The 23,473-nt window shown below is 38.8% G+C and overlaps 1 protein-coding gene across 12 annotated transcripts in view; it reads right to left on the bottom strand.

Annotated features, from left to right (window-relative positions):
* The window catches only part of LARP1B (La ribonucleoprotein 1B), a 119,378-nt gene extending 97,008 nt beyond the window's left edge, over window positions 1–22,370 (bottom strand). For 3 of the 12 annotated variants that reach the window (XM_073892249.1, XM_025874169.2, XM_073892251.1), the window contains exons 1-6: window positions 20,780–21,536; window positions 10,871–10,929; window positions 10,416–10,475; window positions 7,620–7,794; window positions 4,313–4,453; window positions 110–253 (exon numbers count right to left, since the gene is read on the bottom strand). In XM_073892249.1, the coding sequence (XP_073748350.1) occupies window positions 110–253; window positions 4,313–4,453; window positions 7,620–7,794; window positions 10,416–10,475; window positions 10,871–10,929; window positions 20,780–21,275 (1,075 nt within the window). In that variant the 5' untranslated portion in view covers window positions 21,276–21,536. The other 9 variants (XM_073892248.1, XR_012378029.1, XM_025874167.2 and 6 more) reach the window with 9 other exon arrangements.
* Window positions 22,371–23,473: the final 1,103 nt, after the last annotated feature.

Raw genomic sequence — 23,473 nt, 5'->3', positions numbered from 1 at the left:
GAGCAAAAAAAAAATCAGTTAAAAAATTATATGGGATAGTGGAGAAAAGAGGGCTTACATACTTTTTTCAAACTCATCTAATTTAACAAAATAAAAACACATGTCCTACATCGAGGATTTCCTCTGCCTCGTCCTCTTCCCCGTCCTCGGCCTCTTCCTCGGCCTCTAAAGGAACCTCGGATATTACCACCCTCACTCCTCACACTGGAAACTTCATCTTGATCATCTCGCTTTTCTCTATCACGCCTCCAACCTTTAAAAAAATATATATATTTTTATACATTCCAATTTGCAACAGTGAATAAGGTGATTATTTTTAGGAAAACATGGTAACTAACCCTCCCCACCTTGTACCTAGTTGTTAATAACCAGGCATTCTTCAGATAGATAGAAATTTAAGAGATCTCATAGGAATTTGTCAAAATGTCCCTGGCATAAAAGAGGGCCCATAAAAGTACTGACATATAAAGAAGACATTCTAATAAACAAAATAATATACTAAAAAGATAAAGAGGTCCTTTGTTAAGATGGTACTGTTGAAGATTCAAGAAGTTCCAAGATGACTGAGTTTGCATTATATAAAACTTAAAAAAAAAAACCTTTTCACAAAATGTTTAAGGAAAGGTTGACTCAATTTAAGTAAAAGACATTCCTTTTGAAGAAAAAAAGAGGGTGCCTGGGTGGCTCAGATGGTTAAGCATCTGCCTTTGGCTCAGGTCATGATCCCAGGGTCCTGGGATGGAGCCCCACATCAGGCTCCCTGCTTGGAGGGAAGCCTGCTTCTCCCTCTCCCACTCCCCCTGCCTGTGTTCCTGCTCTTGCTCTCTCTCTGTCAAATAAAAAAATCTTTTAAAGAAAAAAGGAAATGAAAACACAAAACAAACTAGAAGAGGGGCACGTGGGTGGCTCAGTGGACTAAGGGTGTGCCTTCAGCTCAGGTCATGATCTTGGGGTCCTGGGATGGAGTGCACCCCTCCCCCAGTGTTGGGCTCAGCGGAGAGTCGGCCTCTCCCCCTCCTCCTGCTCGTGATTTCTCTTCTCTATTTCTCTCTCAAATAAATAAAATCTTAAAACAAAACAAAACAAAACTAGAAGATACCTGCAGTACAATACAGGAATTATACCCAGAATACATACAGAATGCATTAGTGCACATATACTGTACACACACACAGTAACTCAATGGGAAAAATGGCTAAAAGACAGGTAAGCAAACAAGAAATACAAATGGACCATAAATACAGAAAGTGGCATTCAGCCTCACTGGTCATGAGAAATGCAAATTAAGACAGAGTATTTGATCTACCCCAGGCTGACAAAATTTTAAGGTCTTATAATTTGAAACACTGACCAAGACAGAAAAAAGTAGAACACTATATACCATTATTGAGAGCAAAGCCAGATACGTCCTCTTTGAAAAACAATTTGGAATAATCAAATAAATTCGAAGGTACATATATATAGATCCTAGAGACCAAGGTTTTTCAACCATGGCACTACTGACATTTGAGCCAGATAGCTAAGTATGGGCGCTGAAGGATGTTTAGCATCATCCATGACCTCTACCCACTAAATGCCACTAGCAGGCATTTACCCCCCACTCCCCTAAAACAGTATTATCTCCAGACAAAGCCAAATGCCCCCTTAGGGGTAGGGGAAAATCACTTCCATTGAGAATCACTGCCCTAGATGCTGCTATTCCTCCTTAATGAGTATCTTAATACAGTCTTTTTCAAACACATCTGCCTCAACCCATAGTAAGCCTTACTGTATGTTACACCCTAGAACACACAAATTTTTTTTTGTAATTTCAACACAACTGTTGGGTGCCTGGGTGGCTCAGTCAGTTGGGTGTCAGCCTTCAGTTCAGGTCATGATCTCTGGGTCCTGGGATGGAGCTCTGCATCGGGTGTCCTGCTCAGCAGGGAGTCTGCTTCTCTCTCTCTCTGCCCCTGCCCACCGCTTGTTCTCGCAAATAAATAAATAAAATCTTTAAAAAAAAAAAAACCCACAATTGTCATGAAAAATATATTTTGAGTGAAGCACTCTAGAATCTACCAATATTTTAAAAACCTGATCATGACCCAGTACACCAATTTCATAATGCACTCATGGGCTGCAGTCTAAAGAAATTACCCCAAAGAGTCTCTTGTACATGTTTACTGGAAAACATGCATAAAAATGTACATGGTAGCACTTTAATATGAAAAAACTAAAACAATCCAAAGGTCTATTAACAACAAATTCTATCAAATAGTGAAATACCTTTTGGCAAGGAAAAGGACTCACAGCAATACAACCAACACGCATGAATCTAAGAAAATGAGACTAAAGTGAAAAAAATTAGTGTCAAAGAGTATGTCAGTGGAGTCATACTGAATGTCAGTTTCATGTAAAAAATACTCAAAAAACAAATATTCAGGCCTTTTTTTCTAAGAAGAGAAGCAATGGGTTGAAATTGCAGGGGGCACACAGGGAAGTTCAAAGGTAATGGCAATATGCATTTCTAAACTTGGTGCTGAGTTCCCAGTGTTGATTATATTATTGTTCTTTAAAACCCTCATGTTTTCTTAGATGCCCAATGCTTCGTAAGAAAAAAACATTAATTATGGATATATATTATTTTTTTAACATTAAAGTGATATATTTGAGAAATGATATAAAGGCAAAAAATGTCAGTTTTTCTGTAGACAAGTTTCTTAAATTTCAAGTCATATTTTGTGGACAGCTGAGTAAATATAACTACATTTCAGATGATATTAGGGAATTATTGTTGATTTTCCTGGATGCTATTTTTTTTAGGACAGCAGTGCTGAAGCATCATGACTGTCTGCAAGGTACTTTCAAATAATCCAATAGATAGGTGATTTAAATATACAAAATTACTAAATCTAGGTGGTGGTTAGACAGGTATTCACTGTACAATTCTTTCAACTTTTTGTATGTTTAAAGTTTTTCATAATGTAAGTGGAAACTTTTTAAATGTACTATTAGGTTTGTAAATTTTCTTAAGCCTTCTCCATCCATTCATAGGACAACATGTATGCTTTGGAAATTATCACACTAGAAAAGTAACTGTCAGATTTAAGATTTCAGCAGAGACCTATAAAACCAAATGCTCATCTAATTGTTGCCACAAATCCTCCTACTGTCCTCCTCTGCTTTCTGAAATGTGAGAAATCCTATTGAAATAATGTATCTGGGAAATGATCTTTAAGTAATAACATTAAATGTGAATGCATTTTATACATGTATAATTTATAGCTCAGTAAAGTTGACTTTTTTATAAAAGAGCCAGAGGAGCGCCTGGGTGGCTCAGTCATTAAGCATCTGCCTTCAGCTCAGGTCATGATCCCGCATCAGGTTCCCGGTTTGGCGGGAAGCCTGCTTCTCCCTCTCCCACTCCCCCTGCTTGTGTCCCCTCTCTCGCTAGCTCTGTCCGTCAAATAAATAAACTTTAAAAAAAATTAATTAATTTAAAAAATAAATAAATAAATAAATAAATAAAAAAGAGCCAGAACCTACCCATCAGAGGCTCCCACCAGCCAAATCTGGGACAATCTGAGCATCAAACTAAAAAATCATCGTAATGGATTATAATCCACCAAAGAAATAAACCATAAATCCACACTGATAACAAGGAAGTCGTTCCTTATACTGGAGTGCCAGATTATAGTAATAACTGAATCAGGCAAGAATCATCAATGGAAACTAAAGCTCATGTGAAAAGTCTGATGAAAAACTGGGTGTTTCCAAAATTTCAAAGTCTCTCTCACAAAGTACCTATTATTATAAAGGAGAAAAAAATACCTTTATAATAAAGAAACTGGAACACATCACCTTTATCAGCAATAATAAGATAAACCAAGATCATGTGCATTTCCATGCACTGAGAAGAAACCAATTTAACTTCTGCAGTATTCCTCCCAAAAATTCATAACCCAAATCTAATCATGAGGAAAATCCAAAGTGACATATCTACCACCTAACTACCACCTAAAGACAAAAGCAGAACTGCCCCAGATTAATGGAGACTAAACAGAACAGACAACTAAAAGCAATGTATGATTTCAGATTAGATTCTGGAAAGGAGGGAGGGAAAAAAAACTGAAAAGGACACCACGGGGAAAATCTACCTGTGGACAGTCACACCACATCACTGTTCTTATGATATATACTCTGAAGGTATTTAGTGTTAAAAGGGGCACAATGTCTGCAACTTATTCTCAAATAATTTATACTATAGTTTTTAAAATTATGAACATTAACACTAAGTTCTTTAATGTCATTTTTCTCTTAGAATGTGACTTACTTCGTGTATCATTTCTCCTATTATTATGTGATGACTTATTTGTTTCCGGTTGACATCTTGAGCTGTTCCGGGATCCTGGTCTTTCTTGACTGTCTGGTCTTACATCATCTAAGTGGAGTGGTACCCACTTGTGCTTATTAGCTTGAAGAAAACCAAATAAAGTCATTTAATGACACTGCACAATTTTCATTAAAGCTTTGCAATTCTGAAAGGACGCTAAATTTTAATCAAATGGGAGATTTAGTTTGTCCTTAAAGGTTCTTATACAGAGGACTAAAATAATTTTCTTTTCACAGAACTCCTTGATAAACTTACCTGTGCAAATTAAAATTCATGTGAAAAGCCAGTTGATGGAATACCATTGGTATTCTTTTACTTTCAAGCAAAATGCTCACTCTTGTTTAATTCTGATGAATGAGCAATACATGTAATACACTACTCCTAATACTTGACTCCTTCACTTTAGAATGGGGTTTATCTGACAAGACATAATATACACACTGAAAAAGTCTGGCTGATGATTCAAAACACTTTTAGTTTCAAGTCACTGTCCAAAATATTTATTTATCCAGCATTACTAATAATGAAAGGTTCCTCAAAATTAGAGAATAAAATTTGTCTAACTGCATTTGATAAATCTCTCTATAGCTACTACACATTTTCCTAAGACAAGAGATACAAACAATTTAACTTCTCTTGTTGACTAAATGATAGCATAATTGTTACACTATAGTGACATTCTCATTACTTAATTTGTGGAATCCATAGTTAAGGTTTCAAAATATTTAGTCTTCTACTCAATATATATTTTTTACTAAAACAGCAAGACTCATGCGCAAAGGAAAAACTACCAAGGTAATTAAGGGAAAGGGAATTATCAGTATGCAACTACAATACTGATTTCCTATAAATCCTGCAAACTACTCATAGATGAGGAAGAGAATAATGAAAGAATCTTAAAAAAACTCTTTAAATTCTGTACTATAAATTCTATCAGTGAGATTCTCTGGTATAAGCAAGCCCTTCATTTAAAGATTAAAAAAAAATGGGTGCTCTAAGAAGAGTCAATTCATGACTCTTGTATGAATTTATCTATAAAAACCTGGATTTTAGTGTTGGCTGATCAGTTTTAATTGAAGCAATTAACACAGAAGACAAATTTTAAAGCAGGATGACAGACCTGTATTAATTCTAGACAGTCAAAAAGACGTATCTAAGAAGCATGAAAAAGCTAAGTGACAAAAATGTTTAAGAAATGGGTAAATTTTTTTCCTAACAACCACATGGTTGTCCTGTTGCCAACCACTTTTGAGCAATTAGCCTTGGCTCACTGTATCAACTGACCCTAACATGCTTACCCTGCAGCTAAGGATTAGATACTCATTTAAGAAAAAAATTTAAGTAAGTGCTCAATATACCGTAATTGTTAGTTCCATTATTAAACAAGTTGGCTGGAAACTACACTTCATTATAAAATGTCCCCTCCCATGCCACATCACTTCCATGAATTAAAGTGCTTTAATGGCTTCCCATGGCATTCAAAGTAAAATTCTAATTCCACATTACCAAAGCCCTGCACAACGTGGACCTTGCTTACCTTTCCCATAGCATCTCCTGTCACTTTTTCCAATGTTCACCTTGTCTCAGCTACTGACCTTCCAACAGTTTAAAGAACTTTTCTGCCTAAAGGCCCGAAGACACTTTTACCTAGGCTCAGGACACTGAATGAGCATATGCTTTTACAAAGCATTTAAATCATAATCTATCCCTAGACACATGAAAAGTTGTGTAAAAAATACGGAAAAGGATACAAAGACTGTCTTTTCTTCAAGGGGTAATTTAATGAGGAAATGCTACTAAAAGAAAGTTAACCAAAACTATTCTCACTTTTCTCTTAGAAAAATATTTTCTCAGAACTCCCTGAAAGGGGCGCCTGGTTGGCTCAGTCGTTAAGCATCTGCCTTCGGTTCAGGTCATGATCCCAGGGTCCTCAGATCGAGCCCCACATCTAGCCCCACATCGGGCTTCCCTGCTCAGCAAGCCTGCTTCTCCCTCTCCCTTCTGCCTGCTACTCTCCCTGCTGTACTCTCTGACAAATAAATAAAATTAAAAAAAAAAAAAAAACCCTCCTGAAAAACAGGGAGCAGTTCCAATGTAGACTTAAAGAATACTTATTATAAAACTTTTCAAGAATATATCTTAAAAAATATATATATATCTATGCCTATCTCTATAATTGCAACTTCGTTATATACTTACATAGAGTACAAGTCAAATGCAAAAAAGGAAAGCCTAATAGTTGAAGAATGTTACAAAAGCACATCAGTTACCACTGCAGATGGTATTCAGAAGAAATCCAAATACCCACTGGTGACTACTAGGAATCAACTGATTAAATATAATTCATTACTATAACTTTCTTCAAAAAATTAAAATCAAAATGAAAATATAGTTAAATTAACCTCTCTTTCATTAATTACTTGACTGAGCCTCATCCTCAGTGATATTTTCACCAGGACCATCTAATCAAGACATGAAAACAACTTAAACAACACTGATAGATAAATGGATAAAGAAAATATGATGTATAAATATACAATGGAATACTATTCAGTCATGAGAAAGAAGGAAATCTTCCCATTTGCAACAACATGGATGGATTTTGCAGGGACTATGCTAAGTGAAATAAGTCAGAAAGATACAGTCATTCATTACATGTGAAATCTAAAAAGGCTGAATTCACAGTAACCGAGAACAGACTGGTGGTTGCCAGGTGTGGGAGAAATGAGTGAAGGTGGTCAAAAGGTACAAACTTCCAGTTGTAAGACAAATAAGTTCCGGAGATGTAATATACAGCATGGTGACTACAGTTATCAATACTGTACTATGTATTTCAAAGTTGCTGAGACTAGATCTTAAAAGTTCTAATAAGAAAAAAGTGACTGTGAGGGGGCGCCTGGGCAGCTCAGTCGTTAAGCGTCTGCCTTCAACTCAGGTCATGATCCCGGGCTCCTGGGATCGAGCCCCGCATCGAGCTCCCTGCTCAGCAGGAAGCCTGCTTCTCCCTCTCCCGCTCCCCCTGCTTGTGTTCCCTCTCTCGCTGTCTCTGTCTAATGAATAAATAAAATCTTTAAAAAAAAAAAAAAATGACTGGGAGGTAGTAGATATTAACTAAAATTGTGGAAATCACTTCACAATATATACATATATCAAACCACTGTGTTGTGTACCTTAAACTACACAATGTTATATATCAATTACATCTCAATAAAATTGTTGGAAAAAATGAAGTTATAGATGAACTAACCTCTCTTTCGTTGATTACTTGACTGAGTCTCATCCTCACTGGCATTTTCACCAGGACCATCTAATTTTGTTTCCCGGCTTTCTTTGCTCTCACTGTTAATTCTCTTTTCAGCCTTGTCTTCTCTTTCTTTTCTATTTTGTGGCTTCTTATTTCCTTGGCTGATGACACTTTGGCACTGCAAAAAGTTTTTCTGAATGAAATAATTTCCATGAACATTTTCACTAACATATCCAAAAATTTGTGGTTAGTCAATCTTTTCTAAGTACTGCAAAACAAATGACAGCTTTTACCAGAAATAAAAAACAACTTTTCAAAAGATACTGTTAAAAGTCAAGCCACAGACTAGGAGAAAATATTTGCTAAGTATCTGATAAAGCACTTGGATCCAAAATATATAATGATCGGGACACCTGGGTGGCTCAGTCCTTGAGGCGTCTGCCTTTGGCTCAGGTCGTGACCCTGGGGTCCTAGGATCCGAGTCCTGCATCAGGGTCCTGGCTCAGCGGGGAGCCCACTTCTCTCTCTGATCCTCGCCCTGCTAGTGCTCTCTCTCAAATAAAATGTTATATATATATATACACACACACACGTGTATATATATATATATATATGTATATATATAAAATGATTTCTGAAAATGCAGTAGTAAGAAAACAACTCAATTTTTTTTAAAAAATGGGCTACAGGGGCACCTGGGTGGCTCAGATGGTTGGGCGTCTGCCTTTGGCTCAGGTCGTGATCCCAGAGTCCTGGGATCAAGTCCCGCATCGCATCGGGCTCCCTGCTCCTTGGGAGCCTGCTTCTCCCTCTGCCTCTCTCTCTCTGTCTCTGTCTCTCATGAATGAATGAATAAAATCTTTTAAAAAAAAAAGGGCTACAATTGAACAGCCACTTCAACAAAGATATACTGATAGCAAATATAAATGGAAAGGTGCTGGCATCATTAGTCAGAGAAATGCAAGTTAAAACTACAATGTGATGCCACCAAACACCTACCAGAATTAGATTAAAAGACTGACTATATCAAATATTAGTGAAGATGTGACACAACTAGAATTTTTATACACTGTTAGTGGGAATGAAGTTTGGTGGTTTCTGAAAAAGCTAAACCAATAGCTACCACACAACCCAGCCATTCTATTCCTAGGTATTTACCCAAGAAAAATGACATAATACATCCATGCAAAATTTTGTACACAAATGTTTACATAGCAGCTTTATTTTTAACAGCCAAACACTGGAATCAATACAAATGTCCATACATAGATGAACAAGCATTTTACTCATAAAATGAAATACTACTCAGCAATAAGAAGGTATTAACTACTAATACACATTAATGACATAAATAAATCTCAAAATAATTAAGCTAAGTAAAAGCCGGGGGGGGGGGGGAGTCATATTGTAGGACTCCACTTAAATAAAACTGTAAGAAATGCAAATTAATTATAAGTGACACAAAGCATATCAGTGGTTGACTGGGTTGATGGGGGGAATATGACAGGAAGAATTACAAAGAAGTGTGAAGAAGCTTTTGGTGTAATAGTTAGGTTCATTATCTTGATTTTGGTGATGGTTTCACAGGTATATATAGGTCAAAACTTAGCAAATTGTGTACTTCACATGCAGTTTTTTGTTATTTACACACTAATTAAGCTGTTTAGATATACCTACAACTATAAACCAATAGTGTACAAATTACAAATAGCAAAGTGTAGTATCAAATGAAAACATGTAACCAGATAACCATATATGCTACCACTTCTCTAAAAAGCTCCTTGATGTCTGGGGAGCATGGGTGTTTCAGTAGGGGGTCTGTTTCTCCCTCTCCCTCTGCCCCTTCCCCTGCTCCTTCTATTTCTCTCAAATAAATAAAACCTTTAAATAAATAAATAAAAAGCCTCTTGACAGAATATCTCAGAACCATCTTTTAGTTTCTTTCATTGTTTCAATTAAAAAATCAGGCGCCTGGGTGGCTCAGTTCATAAAGCGTCTGCCTTCAGCTCAGGACATGATCTCGGGATCCTGGGATCAAGCGCCGCATCGGGCTCCCTGCTCAGTGGGGAGTCTCCTTCTCCCTTTGTCTTCCTCCGCCATCCTGCTTGTGCCCCCCACCTCTCTCAAATAAATAAATTTTAAAAAATTAATTAAAAGTCCATTCACTGACCACTTCTTGATTTGATATGCATATGTGTGTGTGTATATATATACGTATATAATTAGCACTTCAATACATATTGAAAAAACTATATATCAAAAAACATATAGCAAATTCTGAAATAAAATGGGCTTCAAATTAGACTCATATTAAAAATTAATCTCTTTTGGGGCACCTGGGTGGCTCAGACTGTTGAGTACCAGGCTCCTGATTGCAGCTCAGATCATGATCTCAGGGTCGTGGGATGGAGCCCTGCCTCAGGCTGAGCTCAGCAGAGTCGGCTTGAGATTCTCTCTTCCTCTCCCTCTATTCCTCCCCCAGCCCCATGCGTGGACGTTCTCTCTCTCAAATAAATCTTTAAAAAAATTTTTTTAATCTCTTTAATTGTAAGCATTACATGAAGATACAGCATGGTAACACCTCTTCCAAATATAAGATTACTTCCTGAGAATATGAGATGAAGACAACGTGATGGATAAAATCAGGTATCTGAAAAAGGGGTTAGACTATAAAAAGGATAGCTGCTAAGTTTTCAGCACTTCTTTATTAATGTAATTCTCTAAACCTGAAATAAATTTTGCATGTTGAAATGAGAATATTTTCCTTTTATTAAGAAAAAGCCTTAAAACAATACTCACTCCAGTGTTCACTAATTCACTTGGTGTTGGCCAATTCGCCATATCGCTGAAATCACTAGCCTAAAAAGTAATAAATAAGTGTTATATCTGCAAATTAGAAATCTTAAGTAGAAAAAATATTTTCTAAAAGTCAAAGCAATTTTAAAAATAACCTACATACAATTATATGCAAGCATTTGCCAAATTAATTCAACTCTCCAAACAACAGAACACTGAAATAACAATGCTTGGGTCTTATGATCCACCTTCTAGCACTATTAATGACACTAAATTGATTTACATAGGATAACAAAATAAATTAATATACACAGGATTTGAACAAAAGCTACAATTCTCTAGTATATTAACTTTAACCTAACACCAATGACACAACTAAGTACACAATAATCTAAGAGTTTCTAACATACCAATTCTCAAACTCAATATAGCTAAGAAGAATATAGCTAAAAACATACCTTGTTGGATTTCTTTGTCTTGAGTTTTCCTGCTTTTATAATTTTGGGGGAACTGAGCTCTAAAAAAAAACAAAACAAAAACCACAGGATTAAGTGGGTTTTTTTTTTTTTTTTGGTTTTTTGGGGGTTTTTTTTAGAATTGGTTTTACAATCACTTAATTCAATATATTTAAAAAAACAACTATTATATCAATTTCAGTAAGCCAGTGTCATCATTTCCAACAAAATCCAGAGTTTTGAAACTCAAATTCTTAACAAAAAATCAACTATAGTTCAAACACAGATTCAAATTGGTCTTTAATGTTCAAATCAAAAGTGAAAAATAGCAGTTTACTTAAATTAAACTGATAGACCAATCCTTTCTCTGACAGAATACAAGATGAAAAAATTAGAAATATAACATGGTTTAATAAAGTTAGTAACTCACTTCCCAAAGGGATACATTTTGCTATATAATTCATACATTGACATTCATCAAGGACTATCCAGAAAATAAATCAAAAGACTTCAAACTATTTGTCCTTGAAAACAAACACGTCTGACAACCACAATAGGTTGTATATATATGAAGTCACAAAAAATAGAAGTTTGTACAAGACTATCATGGTACTACCACTTATCCCATCTTGAATAAGACGACAGTGGTTGACAATAAAATAGATAAAGAGACCGAGAGAGACTGACTCTCTAAATGAAACTTTACACTGTTTTTTAGTTTGGTTCATTACTTACAGCAAGATGACCAGATGGGTGTGTCACCTACCTAAACATGAACTAAATATTGAAAAGCAGAATAAACGTTGGATCTGTATCTACAGAAAAACAATAATCCAGCAAAACATGAACCCATAAAATCATGGCAATGACCAATTCATAGAATAAAGCAATCTTTGAATTAAAACTCGGAGGCAAATTTTAAAAAAGAAATAGAAAACTTATCAGAGGGATGAAAGATTAACATGTCACCAGGGATAGACATAAAAGAATCTTGGATATTATAGTAATTCTATTCCAAAAACAAAATAACTAGTACACAGGCATTTCTCTTGTTTTTCTAAGTATACATATATGTGTGTATGTGTATACATGTATAAATGTGCATAAGGATAAGACATTTCATTAAGAAAAATTAGATCAAAAATATGGGTTAACAGGACAAAAAAATGGGGACAGGAAAAAATCTAATTTAATAAAGAACAGTATCTGCCTGAACGTTATCTAGAATTTGACTGATGTTCTATATATATATACTATGTATATTTTATGAAAACTACACAATACAGAACATTTGGAGGACTTTCCCCTCAACAAAGTGGAAAACATGTCCCAAAATATTGCTAAGTCAATTAAGTGCCTGGTAATTACAAAATAAAGCCTTATACAAAATATTTAATGAAATGGAAAATAATAAGGGAGAGGGCACACAAGCAGATTTTATTTAGCTTTATTACAAATCAATTAGACATTAATAATCACAAAATTAAGGTCAGAAACTAAAGATAAAAAATTATTCTGGTCATATAAAAATAAACTTTTTAACTTCATTACTAAATGGCACAATTAAGTTATTAACAAAATTTTCTATTGATTTAAAAACTGATACAGTTTCATACTCTACTCAGACATTGATTATAACCTCTAGCTAAACATGAAAAAATACGTTAGGGAGGAATATTTATTTCTTTGCAAATTTAAAAATTTTAAAAAGGAAGAGATTTTAATTTTAGCAGATTCTTTTGGACTCAAAATTTTTAATTTTTCTTTAAATCTTAAACCCTCAACTTTACTCCTCAGAAAATTTGGTGGGAAAGTTTACATTTAACTCTGTGGCATCAATAATGCTGACATTTTAATGGAGTACCGTTATGTACACATTGTAACTGGGATGTTTATGTACATGTTATCAATATAATAATTTAATCTCATCACAGAGTATCTGACAAACTGTGATGGCCAAAGTGGTTGGATACTCTGCAATACAAAACAGTGATTTCTTAACATTTGTTTCTGAATGGTCCTTAAGAGTTAATTTACTCTTCCAAGAAGACGACTTTCCCAGAACATTCCTGTTCCCAAATTCCAATTTCTACCATGGAAACAGTAAGTTTCCTGATTAACAAGTTCAGGAAAAAAACCTGAACCTACGAAGCCAGCATCTTTTCCTCTTTTTCCTTTAGGGCTCACTATTCACAAAAAGCAAGCATCATGGGGCGCCTGGGTGGCTCAGTCATTAAGCGTCTGCCTTGGGCTCAGGTCATGCCAGGGTCCTGGGACCGAACCCCACATCGGGCTCCCTGCTCAGTGGGAAGCCTGCTTTCTTCCTCTCCCACTCCCCCTGCTTGTGTTCCCTCTCCTGCTGTCTCTCTGTCAAATAAATAAATAAAATCTTTAAAAAAAAAAAAAAAAAAAGCAAGCATCGTGGGCTGCTTTTTCATGCTGTCACCCTCACAGGGACAGCCTCCTCAACCAGATAGGAGGACCTGCAGTCGCGGTGCAACACCAACTATGTGAATACATTCGTCTAATTCCAAGTTCAACATAAAGAAGTCCTTTGTGCTGCTCACTCAGACCAGCTCATCAACTCAGACTTTTTCATTTAAAATGTTGATAGTTAAGCTGGGCGCCTGGGTAGCTCAGTTGGTTAAGCTTCTGCCTTCCACTCAGGTCATGATCCCAGGGTCCTGGGATCAAATCCCACACTGAGCCCCCTGCTCAGCAGGAAATCTGCTTCTCCCTCCGCCCCTCCCCCGCTGCTCGTGCTCTCTCTCTCTCTCTCTCTCTCTCAAGTAAATAAAATCTTTAAAAAAATAAATGAATAAACAAGAGGATGATAGTAAGCTGTAAAAAAAAAGAAATTTTGAAAAACCTGAGAATCACTAAATTCTACTACTGAAACTAATATTATACCATATGTTAACTAAAATTTAAATAAATAAAAACTTGAAACATTAAAAAAATCAAAGTAAAAGATGAACAAATGCTTTTAAAAAGAAATACAGGGGGCTGGGGCAAAATATGTGAAGGGAGAAGAGAGATACAAGCTTCCTCTTATGGAGTGAATAAATCATGGGAAAAGGCACAGTATGAGAGGGACATAGTCAGTGATACTGTAACAGTGATGTAAAAGGGACAAATGATAGCTACACTTGTGGTGAATGTAGTATAATGTATAAACTTGTCAAATCACTAAGTTGTACAAATCACTAAGTCGAAACTAATGTAGCATTGTATCAACTATACTCAAAATATAATTAAAAAAATGAACATGAAATGGCATTCAATTGTACTAATAAAGAAATGTAAACTAAAACAAAACACTTTTTACCTCTCCTATTGACAAAAAAGAGAATGCCAAGTGTTGGCCAGCCTATAAAGAAATGGACATTTCTCGGGGCACCTGGGTGGCTCAGTTGGTTAACCAACTGCCTTCAGCTCAGGTCATGATCCCAAGGTCCTGGGATGGAGCCCTGCACTAGGCTCCCTGCTCAGCAGGGAGCCTTCTTCTCCCTCTCCCTCTAGTCCCTTCCCTGCCTGTGTTTGCTCTCTGTCAAATAAATAAAATCTTTAAAAAAAAAAAAAAAAGAAAGAAATGGGCGCCTGGGTGGCTCAGCTGATTAAGCGACTGCCTTCGGCTCAGGTCATGATCCTGGAGTCCCGGGATCAAGTCCCACATCGGGCTCCCTGCTCAGCGGGGAGTCTGCCTCTCCCTCTGACCCTCTTCCCTCTCGTGCTCTCTCTCTCTCATTCTCTCTCAAATAAATAAAATCTTTTAAAAAATAATAAAAAATAAAAATAAAAAAAAGAAATTGACATTTTTCTCATGCTGTTGGTAATAGTGTAAAGTAGTATACTCTCTCCAGGGTAATCTGTCATTTAAATTCTATATACCTTTTAATAAAGCAATTCCATTTCTGGAAAATTACCTGGGAAGCAAGACACAAAGATGTCTGTATAAAATGAAAGAAGCCCACCAGGTTTTAAAAATATTTTATATACACCTAGAGAACAGGTAAAACAAGCCTAAGAAAGGTAATTTCTTTTCATGTATACCAAATTCTAAGTTACAATTCCACTTCTTTCCAAAAATATAACCACACTAAGTGAAATGCATGCTATGATTTTCTTCCAACTTCTCAATTTAAGGAATAACAAAGGATGAGGTAAGAAAGAATTAATGGAATCCTAAGATACAATATATAACTAGCATCATAACCAACAAAAATGGGCTTAGTGCTATAACCCCGGTTAGGTGGTAATAATTCTCATATCTCTCTGCCCTTCTTCGCTGGATCTGTTTTGTTTCTCCATAGTTGATACTTTTGTGAAAAGTTTTTGCTTGAATGTGTTAAGAACACAATATATCTTTTAATAAAAGAACAACCCCCATCCTATTTTTTTTTTTTGACCAAGACTCTCAGGCATCTATTAAAAGTCCAAGAAGGTGGAAGACCTAAAGCCTCACTCCCCTTTTTTTTTAAATTAACATATAATGTATTATTTGTTTCAGGGGTACAAGTAAGAAAGGTAATTTTAACTACAAGTTTCCCATGTTTTAACTAAAATGGAGGAAATTGCTTTGCATGTTTTTAGAGAAAACCTAAGACTGAAAAAGCAAGCCAGCCTAGAAAATTAAAAAATTTTTAAAAATTAAAATATATTATGTATACATTTTTTTCCAAAACAGATGAAACATAAGAAAAAGCCTCCAGTGGCTTTAAATATACATGAACAGTGTGTGATCTTCATATATCTATTTTTCAAGTTATCACTGGTAAGACACTATACTACTGCAACTTCTTGAGTAATAGTCCAGTATCTTAAACCATTGTTCTTTAACTCTAGGAGTCTATAAGCTATAATCTATAATTCTAAATTGATAAGAAAAACAATCCATTTTTAAGGGCTTGGACACAAACAAAAACTGCAACACTATCACCTAGTGAGGCAGATGCAACATCCTTAATTGTTAACAGTGATTTGTTATGCATCATTAGGACTGAAATCCCTTGTTATTCAAACTGTGAAATCTAAATCAGCATCACTGACATCTGGGAACTTAACTAAAAACACAGAATATCAAGTCCTACAGAATCAGATCTGCCTTTGAACAAGACTAGTGGATTCCTAAGCACATTAAAATTTGAGAGTTGCTAGTATAATCTGTTCTTTAAAGACTGACTCCATGGCTAACCCCATAAGAAAGATGTCTGTTACAGTATGATTGCATTAAATCATAATTTTAAAAAGTCAAATTTTTTTTTCAAATTAATAAAGTCCACAAATTGAGCACCATTTAAATGAAAGCCATTGTTGTGGACAAAATACAAACATCAAAAGACAGCCTTTGCCTCAAAGAACATGACAAACTAGAAGAAGAGATAAAACATGTGAATGTATAACCCCAGTACAAGGCACTTAGGGATAATTTCTGAAAGAGAGCTATGAACTATTACGGGAGAGCAGCTCAGAGAGGCAAGAAGACTACATACAAGAGTCAGCATTTGAACTTGTTTTTCAAGAATAAACAGAATTAAAACAAAGGGAAGGATGATAAGCAAAACCTTAACAGGCAGGAAAACTTAAGCCATTTATCCAAAACACAGGGTACATAGAAGGCAACATAAACAAAAAGCTAGAAAGGTAGGGTAAGACCAGACACATTGTAGGTTCCCTCCCAATTTAAGTACTCTCTTCTCTTAACAACCAATATACCAATGTGTAGGATATTTAAGTAGTTTTTTTTGGGGGGGGGAGGAAATGCAACATCACAGGGACAATTTTACTCTAATTTTTACGGCTATAATCTTTAGCAAAGTTTTAATTAAGAAAATGCACTGGTAATTACCAATATTTCACATAATTTTATATTTAAGGGAGAAATGTAGTAAAATGCCATTTTGCTACAGTGAGTGCTTTAAAAACTACTTAATTCTCGTACTTTAAAAGTGGGAGTATCGATTTGTACAGTCACTTTGGAGAACAACTTGTCAACTAACAAATACCCTGTGACCTAACAATTCCAATTCTCATCATCTATCCTAGAGAAAGTCAGACATATATACAAGAGGTATGTAATTTTTAAAGGAGGCTCCACGCTCAGTGGCAGGGCGTGGGGAGGGCTTGAACTCACTACCCCAAGATCTACCAACTGAGTCAGCCAGATGCCCCCAAACTCACTTATGGTAAAGAGAAAAAATAAAAAGGGTCAATCAACTTTAAACTAAAAATGGAGGATGATATGTTTTAAAAGCATATACAAAACACTATATTTGGAAGTAAGAAAGATCTGAAAGGATATTCAGTAAACAGGCAGCATTATTATCTCTTTTCTTGGAGACATCAAAACAAACAGAATGTATTTATGTATCATTTATACAACTTATTTAAAATGTTTTTAGGGTAACAATAAGCTTATTTGAGGTTTCTGGGAAGCAGACATTAAGAAAAAGGAGAGTTGATGAGATCAGAGAAGACTAAGGATGAAAAAGATGGAAAAAAAATCAGTATTTTTATATACCATGTTTTCATTGAGTAAAAGAACTGAAATTATATTAGAAAGCTGATTTTTGGTATGTAGAATATAGCCATAGCTACAAGTAAGAAATTAATAAATCCCATACTGTGATTTTAATACAGGTCTCCAAAATAAATGTACTTTAAACAAGATTAGGACAGATTGTGGGACAATCCTTTCTGGTCTCCTGACTGAATTCAAAACTGCTATGACACTATTCTAGGCCTCTTGGATAGCCAGGCTTTGGTTGAAAAGAAGGCCTTGGGGCGCCTGGGTGGCTCAGTCGTTAGGCGTCTGCCTTCAGCTCAGGTCATGATCCCAGGGTCCTGGGATCAAGCCCCGCAACAGGCTCCCTGCTCCGTGGGAGGCTTGCTTCTTCTCCCCCCCCCCCCCCCCCCCCCTTTTTTCCCCCCTCTTTTTGTGTCTCTCAAAAAAAAAAAAAAAAAAAAAAAAAAGGCCTTATCTAGACTAAGAGAAACAGCAATACACAGGCCAAAATCATCCTAAAAGTGGAATAAAGTATCTCACAAGGACTGAAGAATGATTCACTTGCAGTTCAATTAGAACTGCAGGTTCTAACAAAGAAAATTCATGATCATCTGTCCCAAAATAATCCCCTTCATTTGCTATGTTTCCATCTCTGATAATGAAGTCTCTGGCAAAATTTTGTGGATGGAATCTCTGTGCCTCATTAAGAGAGTGACAGCAGATCCAGGTTTGGCCAGGACAAGCATGGTTTAAGTCTGTTATCCCAGCATAATTAATATCCTTCTCTTTGCCTCTACAGTATCCTGGTTTGTAGGATAAATTACACAGGCCCCCTACTAATAGATTATCGCAGTTTGAACCTACTCTGAACCTTTAAAGTCCTCTGCTATTTCATTGTTCTTTAAATTGCAAATTTGCTTAGGAAAGCAGGAAACTAAGGCACCCCAGGTTGTAGATGGCACTCTGGTATTGACTGGAAGAGTTGAATACACCCTTTTCATTCATTTACATGGCCCAGAAAAATTGCCAAAAGTCAACTAGCTAGTTAGTAACAATATGTGCACTAGAACCCAAGTCTTTCGGAACAGTGCATATATATACCATAATCTCTAAATTACCCAACTACAAAAAGAAGTTGTGGTAGAACAGTCAGTACTGGGGAGAGTTTATGTTACTACACTACTCCAAGTAGTGAAGAATGGTATTCCTCTAAGCACAGAATGGATTCCAAAAATAGAAAGAATTGCCTACAGAGAGCCATCAGCAAAATCGAAATTCCCATGAACCACAACATAGCTCAAGCATCACCTTGTTCTTAATCTCCAACAAAGATTAAGATCCCCAGTGAAGGCACCTGAGGTTAATTGAACTGTTAAATACTTTTCAAAAGGACATTTCCAATTAAGATTCCTGAGTCCTATCTTGAAAGTTTTAAAACCTGTCAAATTAGCTTTACAATCAAAAGTTCATTTTTGGGGTAGTTCACTGAATATAAATTTTAACTGTGTAAGTCCAGAAGTAGGGAGGTTGGAGAGCCCATCAAGGTTCATTAAGGGCTTTCCTTCTCTTTGCTAAATTTATGGAGATTATACGTTAAGATTTTTGTTTCCTTCTGGGGCGCTTGGGTGGCTCAGTCTTACCTTGGGCTCAGGTTCATGATTGAGCCCCGCACTGGGCTTCCTGCTCAGCGGGGAGCCTGCTTCTCCCTCTCCCTCTGCCCTGTTTGTGCTCTCTCTCGCTCTATCTCAAATAAATAAAATCTTAAAAAAAAGATTTTTGGGGGCGCCTGGGTGGCTCAGTTGGTTAAGCGACTGCCTTCGGCTCAGGTCATGATCCTGGAGTCCCGGGATCGAGTCCCACATCGGGCTCCCTGCTCAGCGGGGAGTCTGCTTCTCCCTCTGACCCTCTTCCCTCTTGTGCTCTCTCTCATTCTCGCTCTCTCAAATAAATAAGTAAATAAAATCTTTAAAAAAAAAAGATTTCTGTTTCCTTCAGTTAGCGATAGTAGTAAACAAATATATCTTTGCAGCTAGAAGAGAATGGTGGTAATATTAAATTTAGAGCAAATTTCTAAGTAGTTTTTTTCTGCAAGTGTCAAATTTATCAAGAATAATGAATATTAAGGGCGCCTGGGTGGCTCAGTCGATAAGCATCTGCCTTCGGCTCAGGTCATGATCCCAGAGTCCTGGGATTGAGCCCCGCATCGGGAAGCCTGCTTCTCCCTCTCCCGCTCCCCCTGCTTATGTTCCCTCTTTCACTGTGTCTCTCTGTCAAAAAAATAAATAAAAATCTTTAAAAAAAAAAAAAAGAATAATGAGTATTACCATGTAAAAGCTAAAGAAATCAATTAACACTTGTCTCTCACTCTATTGGAGTTCCTCTGAAGAAATGTTAATATACCTGCAATATAATGTATTTATAATAATCACCTTACAGTTATAACATCCTTTGACTCACTTGATCCTCACAACCCTGTAAACATGCTCACATTTTCCCCATTTTATTGTTAACCTTTAATTTTAAGAAAAAGTGAAGATACGCAAGTAAGCAGCTGTAATTTCCATATAAAAAGTTCAATTAACTTACTAAAACTTAATTTAGAAAATAAAACTAGGAGATACTACTTTTTGTTATTTAATATTTTCATTTAAACTTAAAAACAAACAAACAAAAAAACTACAAACAAAATAAAGCACCCAGGGCCATACTGTATTCGTCAGCTTTCAAATGCTGTGGCATAATCTAACCTCCTCTAAAGAGGAGAGAGGACTAACCGAATGTTAAGGCTATCATTTACCTACTGTGCAATCCACTCTCATGTCAACTATCCCGTTCAACTGTTTTCCACCAAAATCGCAATTCCAAGCATTTTGTTGGCAACTACGGTATAGTCTCATTCTTAATATGACCTTTCTTGTTTCCAAAACAGATTTTCAGCTTATCAGTTATATCACAACGAAGAAAATACAATCGCGCTTCCACTTATAAATAAATCCCCTTGCTCCGACTTGCTTCACGCCCCCCCCTTTTTTTTTTACAAGTCCACAAAAACTTTTCTATAGGATGAACTACACTATCAACCTATAAAGTTAGCTTTCCCAAGTCACTACCACGTTTTGAGGGGGTAAAACTCAACGGAGGCCGCGCCAGTCGAGCAGCTCAGCGACGTTACTCCCGCAGTGCCCCCACCAGTCAAGGAGAACCCGAGGTCCCACCTCTTCCTGCCGCTCCCTTCCCAGATGTCCATTTATGTAAATAGGCAGAGTGAATGACACCTTGGAACAAAATACCTCCTAATGTCAGGGGAGGGAGGCCTGCCCCTCCCCCAGCCCCACGACAGCCTCTACAGCCAAGCAAATCACCCCGGCACACACCCTCCCACTGCCCACCGCAAAAAAACCACAGACCTGCCTCCAGGGTTTCCAGCGAGGACGGCGCCGGGCCCGTCCCGACAGGGGGCAGGTGCTGGGGAGGCTTTTTGGTCCAGGGGTTCTCCTTAGGCGGCGGCGGCGGCGGCTTCAGCTTTTCCTTAGGGCCGGTCGCCGCCTCATCCTCCAGGGCGCCCTCGGCTGGCGGGTCCCTCGGCAGGGGTGGCGGTGGTTCCCCGCCGAAGGGGCCCCCGGGCCCGCGCGCCTTGTGCGCCAGGTGCAGCGCCAGGGGTCTCACGGGCACGGCCGCCTGGGGCACGCTGTGCCCCAGCGCCAGCGACGGCTCTCCCCGCGCACCCGCGATGATGGCTGTCGCGGCCCTCTCTTCACTCGCCGCCAACTTGCCCTCCCGTTCGGGCGGGGACAGCTGCTCGGCCTGCCGACTCGCCGTTACCAACAACGACTCCTTCTCAGCAGCCACCGCGGATGGCTCCTCCCGAGAATGAGCGGCGGGCACTGCAGCGCGAGCAGACATCGTCCCCTTGCCCCAGCCACCCCAGCCGGGGGGGGGCCCGGGGCCAGGGAGCCCGACTGCCCGTCTCTCCGCCGGGGAACCGACTGGCTCCGGCCTGGGGCAGAAAACCCGAAAGCCCGGCCACCGCCGCCAGCGTCTGCCGACGCCGTGCAGCGCCCGGCGTGCCGCCCCTCCCGGCGTGGAACGGAGCGCTAACCGCCCGCCGGCCCAGCCCGCCTCACAGGCTCACGTCCCGAGCCAGCCAACAAGCGCCGGGCGCAGCAGCCGGGAGCCGCGAGCCCTCACCTGGCGCAGGCAGCGGCGAAGGTGCTGCGAGCCGGGGCTGGAGGACCTCTAGCGGAGTCAAGGAGGCGCGTGCCCCCAGAGCCGGTAACAGCTCGCGGGGGCGGGGGCGGGGCGGGGGCGTGGAAGGGGCGGTCCCAGTGGACACAGCGGGGGCGGGGCCTCCCGAAGGAGCGTGACGTGGCTACTCACCGGCTCTTGCCCTCGCCAGGCCGCCGCCTGCGGTGGTTGACTGACGAGTCTGTCCGGGTGCCGCCCGGCCTAAGGGCCGGCCCCGCCCCAGCGGCCAGCCGAGGGGGGAGGGAGGGCGAACTGGACGATTCCACCGCTCGCGGGCTACCGCGGCCCGGACTGCGGGAGCAGGGGTGGGCGCTCACGGGGCCTCTGTGACTCGCCGCGCAGTGGCGCTGCGCTCTGCCGGGTGCGGGCAAGGGGCGGGGCGGCCTACGCACGTGGCGCCTGACAGGTGGGGCGGTCTCTTTGCCGCAGGCCAGGACGCGAAATTGACTCGAGGAGGGGTGGTCTCTACCGATGACCCTGGGCCGCTTCTTTACGAGCCAGGGTCCCCTGACGGGGCCGTTTTGCCTTTGTGTCAGTCGCTTCGCCCGGTGAAAAAGTTTCCTCCTGAGGTTTTGGGGCACCTCGATCACTTGTAATCCTGAGCCACGTCCAGAATGGAAATTGTGTAATTTGTAGGTAACTGTTTATGAAACCTTTGCCCAGGCAATTGGTTTAGTGCACTACCCGCCTTCATTTCCACCCTCGAACTGAAATATTTTTGAAGTGCTCTTGAGTAAAACAAATGGTTAATATTTCGCCGACTTCTTGTTGTTGTTACACGTTCCTTTAATTTGTAGAGATAACACTTGTTTACAAATTAACCATGTTTCCTAATATTTTTTCCTGGAATGGATATATGTTTAAAAGTTACAAATATGTTTTGATTAACTCCAGTAAGAGCTTTATACTTGGAACTGAAATTCAGTGAGTGATAATATTGATTTCATGGGCGTGGATTTATAAGTCACTAAATGTTTTTGTTCCTGTGCAAGGTCGCTGAAAATGGATTTGACCCAGTGAATATTTTTTCACCAAGGGACACCCCCCCCAAAAAAAATATCTGTGTCCACCGTTTGTATGCACTTGGCAGTGGGTCCCTCCTGGCTTCCTTTCGGGCTGCCAAACTAGGCAGAGAGCTTATACAGGACTCTTCTCCCAGGGGTCTCGCTTCAATCACATTAAACGCGAGATTAATATTTTTATTTACTCAGAAGTTGTACTAGGCATAATTTTTTATTTCCCTAAGGTTAGTAAACTAGTCATACAAAAGTTATAAATAAGACGTTTCTTGTTCTCCGTATCACTGATTTCCAATTTATCTGACCCTAAGCAACTTTTGGAACCCCATTACCAGTTAAATAAGTATTGTACTTACCTATATTCCCAAGGAGGCGCCATCTTTACTAGCCCCGTTATTGGTAAAGCTTTGTTTCGTTAACTACCAACTAGCTCCTTTTCCTGTTGTTAATCAGCCTTTTGGAGTCCTGCCAGGCAATGCTGGTTTTGTTTACAAAAGTTCAGCAGCAAGTTCAAGCTGGATGTGACTCTGAGAACACATTCTATTTTACCCTTTGTTTTTTTTAAGATTTTTATTTATTTGTCAGAGAAAGAGGGAGGGAGAGAGCACAAAAGGGGGAGTGGCAGGCAGCAGGAGAAGCAGGCTCCCTGCTGAGCAAGGAGCCAGACTTTGGGAATCAATCCTAGGACCCTGGTATCACGACCTGAGCTGAAGGTAGACGCTTAACCGACTGAGCCACCCAGGCATCCCTTCACCATCTATTTAAATACAGGTGAATTAAAGATGGATTCTGTTGAAGAGAAGGTTATGGAATGGTTTTCCCCAAAGTTAGGTTCAT

This window comes from Callorhinus ursinus, unplaced genomic scaffold (assembly GCF_003265705.2).
Source record: "Callorhinus ursinus isolate GAN/ISIS: 27379988/994484 unplaced genomic scaffold, GSC_fseal_2.0 scaffold4, whole genome shotgun sequence".
Taxonomy (NCBI): domain Eukaryota; kingdom Metazoa; phylum Chordata; class Mammalia; order Carnivora; family Otariidae; genus Callorhinus; species Callorhinus ursinus.
Note: the sequence above shows the minus strand (reverse complement) of the source record. Positions and strands in the feature narration are given on the sequence as shown.